The 14430-nt window shown below is 37.2% G+C and overlaps 1 protein-coding gene across 6 annotated transcripts in view; it reads right to left on the bottom strand.

The window, feature by feature from the left end:
• The window catches only part of DYM (dymeclin), a 208122-nt gene that overhangs the window by 55105 nt on the left and 138587 nt on the right, over positions 1 to 14430 (bottom strand). For all 6 annotated transcript variants that reach the window (XM_030258725.4, XM_002194292.7, XM_030258723.4 and 3 more), the window contains one exon: positions 10964 to 11066. In XM_030258725.4, the coding sequence (XP_030114585.1) occupies positions 10964 to 11066 (103 nt within the window). The remainder of the gene's footprint in view (positions 1 to 10963; positions 11067 to 14430) is intronic.

Here is a 14430-nt window from a genome sequence, read left to right as displayed (position 1 = left end):
CAAACACCAAAAATCACTGCAAAGGGACACAGAGATGGGTAAGACAACAACAGAAAATCGCCACAAAATAGAAGAAAAACCGTCTTTACAATATTAAGCAAGTTTGTTGCTGTTCACATAGAAGGTTACAGTGTGCACACAGGAAAGTTTATATACTAAACAGCAGGAGTGCATGATACAAAATGTCAGGTCCCAGATAGTTGACAACTGACAAGGGGTTATGGCATGAGCTTCCCAAACTCCTGTGAGCTTCTTTACAGGCATAATTTTATACCAGAGCTGAAGATAAATAATGAAAAATGATTTTATTTCTTATGAGGCATTAAAAGATAGCAGCATGGTTAAAGAAGTAATTCTTTCTGACACCACTCAACACATGTACTATATTCATTCTGTCAGTGGTGTTAAATATTTTGAAAATTAAAGGGAATAGCTTAACAAAGATATGTGAAACCTATCAGAAAAATCACATTATTGAGCTTTGAAGTGGTTTTCAGTATAAAGCAGATAAGTTCTTCTAAAATTATAAAATATAAGAAAGTGGTTTTGTTTTCCTCCTACCTTACCAATTCTTCAAAACTAGTCACTGCCAGTAAAAGTATCATTTATTCTATTAACCTGGGCCTGAAAAACCTCCATGAACAAATTTCAAGAACTGCTCTCTTGAGCTGAATAAAATGGAAATTGTAAGGAGATGAGAAACAGCCTTCTGAAAGCTGACAACAAATAAACCAAATAAATGGGGTAACTTTTAGATTAAATCTCTTTTCACTACTTCCATCTTATTTCTGAAATACATTTGGTCACAAGAACACTGCATCAGTTCTGATAAACACAGAAGTTGCTGACCACTGTGCTGCTAAATGCTCTGGAAGCACAGAGCAGCTGCAGCCTGAATGCCAAAAAACAACTGTTTAACTGAGATGTGGAAAACCCAAAACTCACAGAAAATAATTATAGAAGTCTATGTACACAGGCACTTGTTCCAAAATGAACTATGAGCAACAGATGGTATTTTCTCAAATTTTGAGGCAAAATGCTCTTGATGGAAATACGTAAAAACTGCATTATCCAACTAAATAAAATGTCCTGAAATATTTATGAAGACTTGTCTATTTTGGGACCAAACTTAATTTTGTTTAGCCTGGTTCATAAAGCTCAGACAGACAGGGACAAGATGAGAGATTACTGCTGGAAGACAGTGAAGCACCTGGGTATGTTGTACATCCATCCCAGAGTCCCTCAACTCTCACCAAAATTGTCTTTCTGATTGTAACTGGTTACCTATAATTTACATGAATTTTTCTAACAAACTTTAATTAACTTACCACATTTTAAGATGACTAGTTTATTGCAGAAAAATAATTTTATGTATCAGAAAAATTCCACAAAGCTTTTTCCCATGGGAATGTAACATGACTCTTCTTATTGACTCAATTTATCAAAATCTAGAAGATTAGTGTTGGAATGGGAAAACTTGTCATAATTTGTTGAGATAACTTTTTTTGGCTGCATTGAGTAAGCATCTTACTTCTCTGTAAGTGCCACAAATTATCTGCTAGTGAGTAGATGAAAGACCTGCCTTTGGAAACTGCAACATCCATTTTCTCCTCAGTTAATCTGGGGAGAACAGATATACTTCAGATAATGAGTCCTATTGCAGTGAATAAAGCAAATTGAACCTGCAATGTTACAATACATCTTATTTTCTCTAGAACAGGACGGCTGGTTTTTGTTATTAGCCAGCATTATCTTTGAGGTCAAGGGTTTGGGTTAACATGCACACAAATGCTGGAGTGGAACAGGCTCTGTGCACACCGTGCCAGCTTAATAGCAGCACAAAAATGCATCAGAACACAGTGTCTTTGGAGAATATGTTGCTCAGTAGTGGGCCATGGCTCACCCAGCTTGGGCTCCAGCCTGAATGTGAACAAGAGCAGCTCTGGAAGAGCTCCACCACATTCCAGCGACATATCTGAAGGGCAAATAAAAAAAAAAAAAAAAAGTATCTTACGTGTCTCAACTTTGTTTCAGAGAAGTGAAGGCAATCAGACATCTCCCAAAAGTGCTGGGGATAACAAATACATGAGGATTAAACAATGGCAATGTATTAGAGGCTTTTCTCCCCAGAGCCTTCTCTTCCCCAGGCTGAACACCCCTTAGTTCTCTACCTCTAATTCAGAGATTGTTAAGAATTGCTGCTTTTTGTCCAAACTCTGGGTCATTGTCTCTATAATTAATCAATTCTGTGGAAGAATTCCTATTTATAAAAGCTGATTTGGCATATGAAATATGCAATGTATTCCACTAATTCACTTACTTCCTAATCAACAAAGAAATGAGAAAATTAGGAGAAATAGCTGATTACATGAAAGGGAATTAAAAGTTTATCTTTTCAATTACACTTGTGATGAACATTAGGGTGTCTGTACAATTCAATAAAAATGAGTAACAGACTCTTATAAATTTCTGTTTCTTCTAAATACATTCTCTAAATTTTCTGAGAGGTTTCTCAGGAAGGTATTTCACAGAGAACAAGAATCCACTCCTGTCAATGGGGATAAACAAAATGTAAATTCTCCCTTCTACATTTCTTTAATGCTGTTTTCAGGACAGGTGATGAGGAAATCAGTTTTCATTAAGAGGCTTATTTTGCTCTGTGTGATAGTTCATATGAGCAGCAGAGAGGAGCCAATCCTTTTTCAAAATCCACTTTTGATTTTGGATTTCTGTCTATATTAATAATTTTTTTTTATCCAAACTTTTTTCTTATTCACTTCATACCAAGACTGCCTTTTAATATGGTTGACTCATTCCCTTTAAAATACTCTCCTTGCCTTCATCCCATCATTCATTCTCCTGGCCACCCACACTGCCAATCAGCAGCAGTTGTGTAACATTATAGGTAATATTAACAACAGCCACCAGTGGGAGAATTGCCCTCAGCATGACACTGTGAAATGCTGCTCAGGGGGCACAAGACCTCTCCAAAAAGATAAACTGTAAACTGATGAGATTAACTTGCTTCAGTAACATGGACACAACTTGTAATAAATGTGGCTCTGCAGAGGTAGAAAATGGTCTTGTTTCAACATTTTATAGAATTACAGAATTGTTTAGGTTGGAAAACCCCTCCAAGATGGAGTCAAACCATTACCCCAGCACTGCCAAGGGTAGTGAGCACCACTGACCCATGTCCCCAAGTGCCACTGCCACATGGCTTTTACACCTCTCCAGGGACGGGGACTCCAGCTCTGCCCTGGGCAGCTGTGCCAGGGCTGGACAGCCCTTTCCATGAAGGAATTTCCCAAATATCCAACCCGACCCTCCCCTGGCCCAGCCTGAGGCTGTTCCCTCACCTCCTGTCCCTGTTCCTGGAGCAGAGCTGTCCCCTCAGCTGTCCCCTCCTGTCAGGAGCTGTGCAGAGCCACAAGGTCCCCCCTGAGCCTCCTTTTCTCCAGGCTCAGCCCCTTCCCAGCTCCCTCAGCCGCTCCTGGGGCTCCAGCCCCTTCCCCAGCTCCGTTCCCTGCCCTGGACACGCTGCAGCCCCTCAGTGTCTCTCTTGTCCTGAGGGGTCAGAGCTGGACACAGCATTTGAAGTTGTGGATGTTTCAGTTCAGACAGGTTTGAGCAGCATTTCCACAGGTGAATAACTTCTTCCATTATTTTATCCAACGTGAAACACACCATCTTCCTCTTAGAGCATGTTTCTCAAAATCACCAGGTCTTGGTTTACCCTAATTTCTATTATTTTCTTTGTCTTTCCAGCGCCAAATCACAGGCAGTTTAAAGATCTTTGTTTGTTTACTTTTTTAATAATTTCTTAGTACCCTTTGATAGAAATTGATGGCTTTTTTTTTTAAACAACAACTAAAAATGTACAAAAACCTCACTGGTTAGTCTGTAAATGTCCCTGAAAAATATGAAGAGAAGAAAGTGGAAATGGAAGGTACAACATGTTCCGCCAATATCTCATAGAGAAAAAGCAGCACACAGAAATTCCAATTACAATTAGATATTTAGTACCAAACAGCCTAAAAGGCTTGGTACATACTTTCTTCCTCATCCATTTCCTCTACTTTATATGGCTGCATGTTTAAAAAAACAATTACTGGGATGTTTATAACATATGGTCACATACTTATGGTTTTTAAGCACTACATTTTTCAATCAAAACCTTGCGTTAGGAACACCAGAAAATTGTTTTAATGCATTGTTGAAATAGATTGCTGTTATAAAAATAAATCCTACTCTTTGGAGAGCTACTGCATTAGGTTGTTCTGTTTGTCTGTGGACGTCTGACCAAGATGAACCATCCAGGTGAGTAATTAGTTTCTGAGAAACCCTGAACAACCCACTCATGTGAAAGAGGCAGCAGGAAAAGCACCTAATGACCAAATCAGCAAAGAAGGGTGCTTTGGGGATCAGTACTGCTCCTTTTTTCATCCAAACACTTCAATACTTGCCATTAGTGTGAATAAAACAAATGTTGATTTACATGGCAATAATAGTTTTATAGAGAGGCTTATGAGGGCTTTATCTTAATAATGTATCACATTTTTTATCTACAGCTAAACCTAAGACCCTTCTAAAACACCAGCATTCCCAGGCTTCGAGTTCTCTCAAATGCAACCCAATTAGCTGTGCAGGAGAAAAATCAGCACACAAAGTTCTCCTGTTTAACTTACAGAGGTGCAAAGGAACCCCAAGATCTCATCCTTTTATAAGACAAGTTCCTAAAACTCCTTCAGTTTAATCATCCTCTCTTTTAAGAATGTTCATTTAAGCAGTCTTCTCAAAAAACATGGGTTTTGAGTGCAGATATTGCACAGATGCCATAATTAATACACTTTACTGCAAAATAATGACAATGTCCTAAAGCTCTACAACTATTAAAGAAGAAAAAGTAAAAAACTTACGATGTTCATGTTTGGTTTATTTCAAATGTTTCTAACAAGCAAAACAAGAGGTTGTGAAATTACTTTAGTAGCTGTTTGCACTGCTAATGTCAAAAGTTCTTTTACTTACTTGTTCTCCTTTCCCATAAACCTGAAGAATGAAAGATTTTCAATCAGGTGATCATAAGATCCTTCTGCCACAATAAATGTTCTTTCAAACCAAACGAATTTTCATCCTTATTTCCCAAAATAATGAGATTTTCTAAGTGAAATAAGGCTTAACACCATCTATGTGACACAAATACCAGACACAATGAAACTTTTGTGGAAGTCCTGGGTGGTGAAAGACCATCATCCTTCTGAAGAACATAATCTTCATGTTCTTCAATGTATTTGTCTAAAAATCTTTCAACCACAAGTAATGTATTTGTAAAGACACCAAAAAACTTGGTTATATAGTTATACTGATAGCTGCAAAAAACAGCTGCAAATAACTATCAGTACTTCATAGTAATATACAGAAGTTTAAAAGACTGAACTTTACCAACATATTTTCAAAAGGATTTTAGGATAGTTCTTCTGTTTAAAGATAATTTATGCACCATTTTCTTATGAAAGTTTCAATTCATTTAAAGGAAAGAACTGATTAAGAATTCAGACAGAACTGCAGAATTCAGCTATCACTCAATAGAAAAGCTTGCTTTAGATTTGGGTTAGGTTGGCTATTTCAGTCTATTCTGAAATAGTTATTTTTTTGTGATATAAAAATAGGGGGATTAGGTAGGAGTCATATTCTATAAACTATAATTCATCTGGAGGAGGGCATGACTAATATTTAGAAAAAGTATTTTTAGGTCCTCTGCTCAATATCGGAGACAGGCAAACCCAAGAATAACCTGATATTGAAAATGTTACTTCATCAGCCATCAAGTCAGAGTAATCAAAAAGAAGGTATTATAGTGCAAAACAAGGTGACTCTCCTATTAAGTGCAACTTGAACAGCTAGAATCCACATACTATACAAAACCCACCCAGCACTATATTGCTTTACCATATGCTTTCATTAAATAACACCCTAATAAAATTTCTCTTGTGTGATAACATTTTAAGTTTATTCCTCTAGACAACATGAGAAACGAACAATCCACACACAAAAATGAAGTTTTTTAGACCATTAATATGCATGGCTAAGTCATTCAAAAAAATCTTAAAATGGGTTTCTTGATGACATTTGAAATGGAAGAAAAGAGACAAAAAAGCTACTGATGAGACCTAGGCAGTGCTTTGGGTGGTAAGTAGGTGGTTTCTGAATTTTAAAGAAACATTATGACCAAAAAAAAAACCCCAATGAAACAAAACTACCTTAGTTTTTTTTCCTCAGTCCAGTATTTGACAAATATGGACATATCTCAGTCAGCAGTCTTGATTTAATTTGGCAAAAGTTTCCCATTCTGCCAACATTGTATCCAGTTCTACATATTTTTTGTGTTCTCAGCAGTTACCACCAAGCAGTACTTTACAGACTACCAGCTGAACAACATTAATTGCATCACACTAACTCTATTACGGCCGACCAGTTTATTTGGAAGTAGGTTTAATTTCATTTCTGCATCATTTCTGGAGTCATCAGATGATTGTGGGTAAGATTTCCCATTTCTTTGTGATAGCACACGTTTATAGGAGAACACTTCTATGTGATGGCAGAGCTCTGCATTAAACTGTTCTTTAGATAATTAAAAAAATCAGATAGAGCTGCAGGATACCTAAGGTAATATTAGATATGCAAGCACAGAACATATTATAGGACCTGATGAACCTAGAGGTCTTTTCCACTCCAAATGGCTCTATGATTCATACAATTCTAGAATGATTTGGGCTGGAAGGGCTTACAGATCTTCTTCTAAGCCACAAAACATCACAACATTTATTTAAAGGCCAAATTTTTCACATCATTAGTGAATAAAATACTTGTTTGCTACATACTGGATTAAAAATTAACTTCTGTGCACATAACTGAAATTAGAACATTAATAGATTTTAGATCTGATCCATTATGTTTAAAAGACAACAAATACTGCAGTTCATAGACCTGATTTTACCTACTCTTTAGCATTTTCAAGTTTCTAAGATAAATATCTTAATTATAACAGACAGCTTCCTCTTTGGAAGTAAATGATGCAGGGGAACCGTTTTACATCTACCGATGTAGAGGGGGGAGACTGGACTGGTTCTCCCTTGGGGAAACTCAAACGAAGGACTATTTATGAACTACTTGGAGGTTTGAATATAATCAAATGTAATAACAAGATATAAGCTCCCACCCCCCCAAATTTCTTTTTTGTTGAAACCACTTTTGTAATACTGCTTTTTAATAACCCCCATAATGGCCGAATTAAAGGGACCCCAACTGAAGTCATTCATCCCACATAAAACAAACATTGCTTTTTCTTCTTAGCTTTGTTTTACAAGCTACATTACTTCCAGATGACGCTTGAGGGGCCTAGGAGTTCCAAGAGTTAGATGGTTAAACAGACAGCTGCTTTCTATTTACCATATAAATCAGGGAAAAATCAAAGAAGCATCTAAATATTGGAATTCATTTAGCCCATTATGGAGCACAAACTGAGGGAGAAAAGAAAATAATACAGAAATCTCGTCATCCAGATGCGAAGTTTAATTCTGGTTATCAAGATGAGAGAAAAACTCATCAACATTTGCAGAATTCCAGCCCTCCATGAAAGCCAGCTTTGCACAGTGGGTGAATTTACTGGATTGGGAAGGAGTCATGAAAAGTCAGCTCTGATTGGGAACTCTCCCAGTACCACCAGGCTTTGCTACTGCAGACTTTATATATATATAACATATTATAACATATATTTTTATACATATAAATGCACACACAAAGCTCACTACATTTGTATTTTTTACATTTTTCCCTTTGAGTTGCCAACATGCTTTTATTCCTATGCTAAGAACCCAACAGATTTTGGATAGAGGATTAAAGGATGGCTCTCCATATATGGATTAATGTATCTATTAATATGAAAAGTTTGATATTACACTACAAGGTTTCTATCCCAAATTTCATCCACCACTGACGTGTTGTTTAAATGACAATGCTATGTACTAAATAACTGAATATATTGCCACTAAGTAGGATTATTTTTAGAATTTTTCCTAACACATTTAATCTGCTTCTGGCTAGAACAATTTTGTTTTAAACCCAAAATTTAGGAGACTCAAATGATGATGTCTGCTGAACTACTTGAATCTAATACGATACCTACATTTGATTTTTAATTTCCTCAATTTTTGCATTAAGGAAATTGGTTTTTTTTCTCACATCAGCAAGAAAATGACATAGACTTGCCAAAAATCAAAATTTACTCTCTTCTTTTCCATAGAGAGAGTTAAGGAGAATCTCTTGGAATCTCTTGTTACCAGCTGTAGTTCAACAAGCAGGGGAAGCACTCAAAAATCATAAAGAATACTATGAAATCCTTGAAAAGAAATTTTTGGGGTAGATGGTAGCTCAAACACATCTGATGTGCTACTTCCCAAGAGAAGTTAGCATGTCTCTAGTTATGCTGTTAAGTACCTCTGATTTGATAAATTACATTAGGCTGTAATCAAATTACCAAGAAAATCATTGGTATGTTTACTTAAGTAATATGTCTTGATTTGAGCTGAAAGAAGCAAAATTCTCCATTATTTTATTACCAGTTTTCTCGTTTGCTAAAAACATTGGAAAATATGCTTTCATTGAATGCAAGAAAGCAAGAAAGATAAACTTTAGTGGACTCTTCCCATTTCCAGTTGGATCATAGGTAGTATTTCAAAAAAGGTCAATGCTGCTACAAAAACAACAAATAATATTATAGCTTATGAAACAAGTAAATTAATTAGAATGAGAATTAGTCTAACAAAGGATCATGTCTTTGAGGCAATAATGACAGGGGTTGGTTGTCTCTGTCCTGTTGCCTTCTCCATCCTGCTCCTGAATCCACCACACTGACAAGAGTTTATCAGGAAAGGACCAGGACACTGGTCCAGCCTCAATAAATGAAACATCCTGCTGTTTTATTTTGTAAAAACCAGAAAAACCCCAGCAAGAACAATATCAAGGCCAACAGGGTCAGTTCCTTACTCCAGTTCCCAGCTCTGCTTTTACACCACATACCTGATGGCAGACTGCAGCAGATAATTCACAAAAAGAACATTAATAAACATGGTAAAGGTAGAACTCAGTATATTCCAATCACCATCAGTGAGTATAAGCTTAGCTACTGTGTATTGGGTCAAAAACTTACTAGAATATAAAGAGTACTGGGTTCAAACACCCAGAATTTAAGACAATATCTTAAACAGCACCTAGACCACTTTCATGTCATTTAACCCTTGGATTCAGGTTCCATGCAAATTCCCATTTGGATTACATAGCACAGTAAGAAAATGAATCATTTATAAATTAAAGTGAATAAAAAATGGTGAGAAAGGCATTTTTTAAATACATACTTGATCCAAACAGAACCTGCAAAGAGAACTGTTTATTAGGCAAACCTCCACCTCTCAATGAACAAACCTGTGCAAAGCAGGCAATATTAAAATCACCCTTTTCCTTAGCTCCACACTGGGATACAGAGAATGTGCTTTAGGACTTGTGACATTTTAGTCCCCTTCAACATAAACACAGGCTTTCAGAAGCAGAATATGCTGAAGTGATGAAACCTGGCCTCAACTTTTTTTAGTCAACTGCCTATGTTTCAGACTGAGCTGTAACACGAGCAATTTGGAGAGAAAAAGGAAAGGACCAGAAAGCCATGCCTTAATAGTTTACCTTATTGTTTTAAAATACAGGCCATGAACTTAATTTACTCTCCCCTACACTAATCTTTCCAAGTGCTCCTTTTTCCCCTTCCATCCCTACATCATACCAAGAGTAAAAAGAAAAAAAATTCAGTGGAGTATCTAAGCCTCTTGGCTGTACTCCAGGGAGCTTTCCCAGCTCTATTAGCTGTGTTGTTCAGCTGTCTCTGTATGTAAGGGGACAGCTTCATACAAGAAAGCTTTTCCCTGGGCCTTTCCTTAACCGCTGTACTGTTCACATCCAGCAAGTAAAAAAAGTTCAAAACCTATAAAACATTTTTCAAGCATTGCATTCTAACACACCCTAAAATATAGATCTTCATATGTATGTTAGCACATGCCTATGTGTGCCTATGTGTTTTGCAGGCATGTGTATCATGCTCTTTCCTTATTTAAGTCATTAAACTATTATATCAAATTATCTTTTGTCGGTATTTTTATATTTAATGCTAGAGTAGTAGGATATGTAAAGTCTCAGGCAGGCATATTCTGAATCATGTATTTGCCCTGAAAATAAAACAGCTGATACCTTTTCATCCTCAAAACTCCCAAGCAAATGATAAATCAACTTTTCTTTCCTGCACACAGTACTGCAGTGGGGGTTCCAATAAGTACAGACCAAAGATACTTCAGCAGCACAAAGATATTATTCAAGTCCTCTCAAGACGTCTCCTTCTTCCACCCAAAGCAGAGATTTCCCAACAAGCCATGCAATTAAATACAAAATTGTTGCCTGCTTGTGGCATTGGCTGAGAAAACTGAAGGGAACTGTAAGTATCCATGTATTCAGAACATACTCATTTACCCCATGACTCCAATACTCCCTCAGAGGCTCACTGGGAATTGTTTTCAATTATTTTTAGGCATTTTAAGATTCTGGCGAAAGAAAACTGGACTTTTCTGCTAAAGCCCAGTTCTGAAAAATGACGTTTTCAACTGTGTGATTTAAATATTCTGAATTACAAATTGCTTGAAAAGCAAAAGTCTCTTCCTTCTGCATAGCTGTGGTTTTGTTCTGCCATTTCTAAGTGTAATTCTTGTTTTTTAGAGATGTTTCAGACATGACATCATTCATACAGGTTCCTGTATTTTGATGTTGGTGGTTGCTCAGCTGCCACACTCCGAGAATTCTTTGCAGATTTAGGGATGTATGACTTGAATTTTGAAGTACCCGTTACAACATTCATTTTGATACTCACATAATCAGGAAGTGGAGAGTCGTTTGAACCCAAGGAACCTCTCAAGGACTGCGTGGCTTGCTCCAGCACTTTGTTGTGTTTTTTAGACAACAGAGAAAATAGACTGGGGGAAAAAGAAATTAAAATAACTTCACAAGAGTGTCCTGAAATAGTTAAGGTTGTTCAGAAAGGAAACAAGTCTTATTATATACAAAAAATTTTTAGAATGCAATAAATAATAGTTGTATTATTTTTTTATTTATTAAACATCTGGGTAAATAACAGCAGAGTTTGAATCAGAAATATTCCATACAATATATGCTCTGAAAAGCATTTTTGGTTCATTATTAAATTCTTAGAACTCAAACTGTCACTGAAGGAATGGCATACATGCAACTTTAGTTCATAAATAGTTCATGTTCACTAGAATGCAATTTTTAAGTGTAGCACCTCATGCAATACATTGTAATGTATACTTAAGTATGTCATATATTATCCATTTTAAAAATGTATTGCTTAGACAGGAGAAATCCAAGTATATGACAAAAGCTTTGTGCATTTTGAGGCTGAGTTATTGCATTTTACTAGTACATATTATTTTCTAATTTATTTTAGCCTAAGTCAATGAAAAAAGGATTACCTTAGCTTTATAATCTGTTAAATCAGAGGTACATAAAGAGAAATAAACTAATTTTTTTGTATTCTGGAAAAAAGCAGGGCAATGAGACTCACAGAGGATGGTATGACCTGATTTACAAGGAGAATGGTGGAAGTAGCAGCATTGGGCAAGGGCCACCAGCTCAAGGCCACCGTGCTCAGCAGCAGCAAGGAGTCAGATACTCCTCTGAAGCCCTGGATAGCTCAAATATGGCTATCACTTAACAGATGAACCCACCCCCATACTGGAATCTTCTAAGACCATTGAGTCCAACCATTTCCACAGCACTGCCAAGGCCACCACTGACCCATGTCCCCAAGTGCCACATCGAATTTTAAATAGTGGCTTTTAAATCCCTCTAGGAATGGGGACTCCCCCAGTGCTCTGGGCAGCCAGTGAAAGAACAACCCCTTCCATGGAGAATATTTTCCTAACATCCATTCTAAACCTACTCGGGTGCAACCTGAGGCCATTTCCTCTTGTTCTGTGTCAGACGTTTTTAGGCTTTCTGCATTTAAACACATAATTTGGACTTACTTACTTCTTTTTGGAGCATTACAGGACTCCTATCAGGTTTTCCTAGGATGACTATGTGTGTTTCAGAGGGTGGAATGGCTAGCTTGTCACCAGCTCTTGTCACCCCATTGTCAGTCAAGAGCCTCAGGAAAAGGCTTTTCCAGCACCCCTGACAGCCATGAGGAATTAGTTACAGCAGCTCACAGCTATTAGTCAGTACCGTTAGAAAATTCCATGTTGAAAGGGGAAGAAGCAACACAGAAATTAAGATTTATTGGTAGCTTTCCGCCTTTTTCCTCCTCCCATATTCTGTTATTACATTTATAGACTGAAATTTTTGTTTAGATTAATAACTGGATGTGCAAACTGGTCCCTGGTAGGAAACAGCAGCACTACTTCCGCAACCATGGGTATCTTGGAAGACTCAGATTTCAGAGATACTGTCATCAGCACCATCTAGTGCTGTGGAGACAAAACAATCAGTTAAAACCAAGTTGGAGATGCCTATGGTGGGGTGCAGCAAAAGCAGGTTAAATCTGGTGTCTGCTCCAGAAGATAGAGATAATTTCACAAAGAGAAAAAAACTGGAATAAAGCGGATTTCCAGCCAGTAGATTCTTCTCTAAAATGCATAAATTATTTTAGTTTTAAAGTAAATTTAAATACAAACAAAGAAGAGGGATCAAGATTTTGGAAAGTGCATGAGTTCAGTGCATGTGAAGAGGAAAATGAACATACAATGGTATTCTTCACAGAAGCAGAATAGCAAAAAGTAAATTTATTTATTCCAACAGAAATGTTGAGAATTGGGGAAAAGCAGAAAGGAAAATAATGGACAAATTATTTCTTTATATATTCCTTAAGTTTTTTTTTTTTTAATAATTAAGTTCACTATAATTAGAGTTTATACATAAGCAAGATTTTGGTGGATGATTTCTAGTTACAAAGCAGTAGTGCAGATACTCTTGTCTTCCCCCTTGCAAAGTTCTTCTTTCCAGCCATGAACTCATGACATTCACACCATGCTGGGACAATTCTTTGTGGGATCACTTCCCATAACACAGATACTCAGCTTAAAAAAGCTCAACACAATTTTCTCCTCCATCCATTGGTAATCCTTCCCCAAGGGCCATCCTTTAGATAAGCACAAGGGCAGGGAGACATGGCAGGATTTTTCATACTGAATTTTTCATAATAAAAATGCATAGAACTGCAAACTCAAAGAGTTCCACAAAAACATTACAGCTAAACACAGAAGAAAAAAAAATCAAGGCCAGATATTATAATTAACAAATGGATTTGGAGCTTCCTAGGTAATACTGTTGCCCCCTAAATTGGCGCAAAGCTTCAATTCCAGGTCATTCACTTATTATTATGCCTCTATATCTAGTTCTGAAAACCACCTTCATAAATATCAGACTAATTTTTAAAGTCTCAGCACAGAGTTAGTTACAACCCTCAAAAGGCATTTGTATGAAGTTTAGCTCATAAATACCTTTCATCACCAACAAGTGCTGCATTCTAAAAGAGTTTCTTGATTTTGCAGCAGTCATATCTCCGGTGTATGTAATGTTTTAGGCTTGATTTTGATTTTCAAGGCTTGAATAGTGCAATTTTAAAAAAGCAAAAATCCTTTACAGCAAGGTTGTTCCCCTCTTCACAACAAGGTACAAGGTCCAGAAGTGGAAGCTGCAACTGTCTCCTAGATTTCCCTCATGTGTCTTCATCACACATCTATTTTTGCCCAACTAAAAGCCAAGTTGAGATCAAACAGAAAAATACATGTGGTATGTTGTCACCAAGGGCAGTGTGCACAGGCTGACAAGAATATGGATTTTTCTACCGGAATATTTGTCCTCTTTCATCCTCTTGTCTCGATTAACTGTCAGGCAGGCTATGGAGCTTGACATCCCTTCAATCTCACCCATTATGGATTTTTTATAATAATGAAGAGTTATGTCCAGAGCAATGAAATCATCTTGGTACCCCTCATCTCAACTCATCTCTTCCTCACAGAAGTACATCCAGGCCAATGCATGGTGAGCAAAACAGTAAGCTGGAATAAGAGCAAGATGAGGTAACAGCTGGCATCTGTTAGGAAGATTAGGAATGATCAGCTGGCATTATCAGGAGAAATTCCTGGCTGTGAGGAGGTGAGTCCCTGACATGGGTGCCCAGAGAAGCTGTGTGCAGCTGTGAACCTGTCTCCAGGTCCCTGGCAGGGTCCAAGGCCTGGCTGGACAGGGCTTGGGGCAACCTGGTCTGAAGGAAGGTGCTCCTGACCACAGTGTGATCTTTAAGGTCTTTGCAACCCA

Source organism: Taeniopygia guttata, chromosome Z (genome assembly GCF_048771995.1).
Source record: "Taeniopygia guttata chromosome Z, bTaeGut7.mat, whole genome shotgun sequence".
NCBI classification, from domain to species: Eukaryota; Metazoa; Chordata; class Aves; order Passeriformes; family Estrildidae; genus Taeniopygia; species Taeniopygia guttata.
Note: the sequence above shows the minus strand (reverse complement) of the source record. Positions and strands in the feature narration are given on the sequence as shown.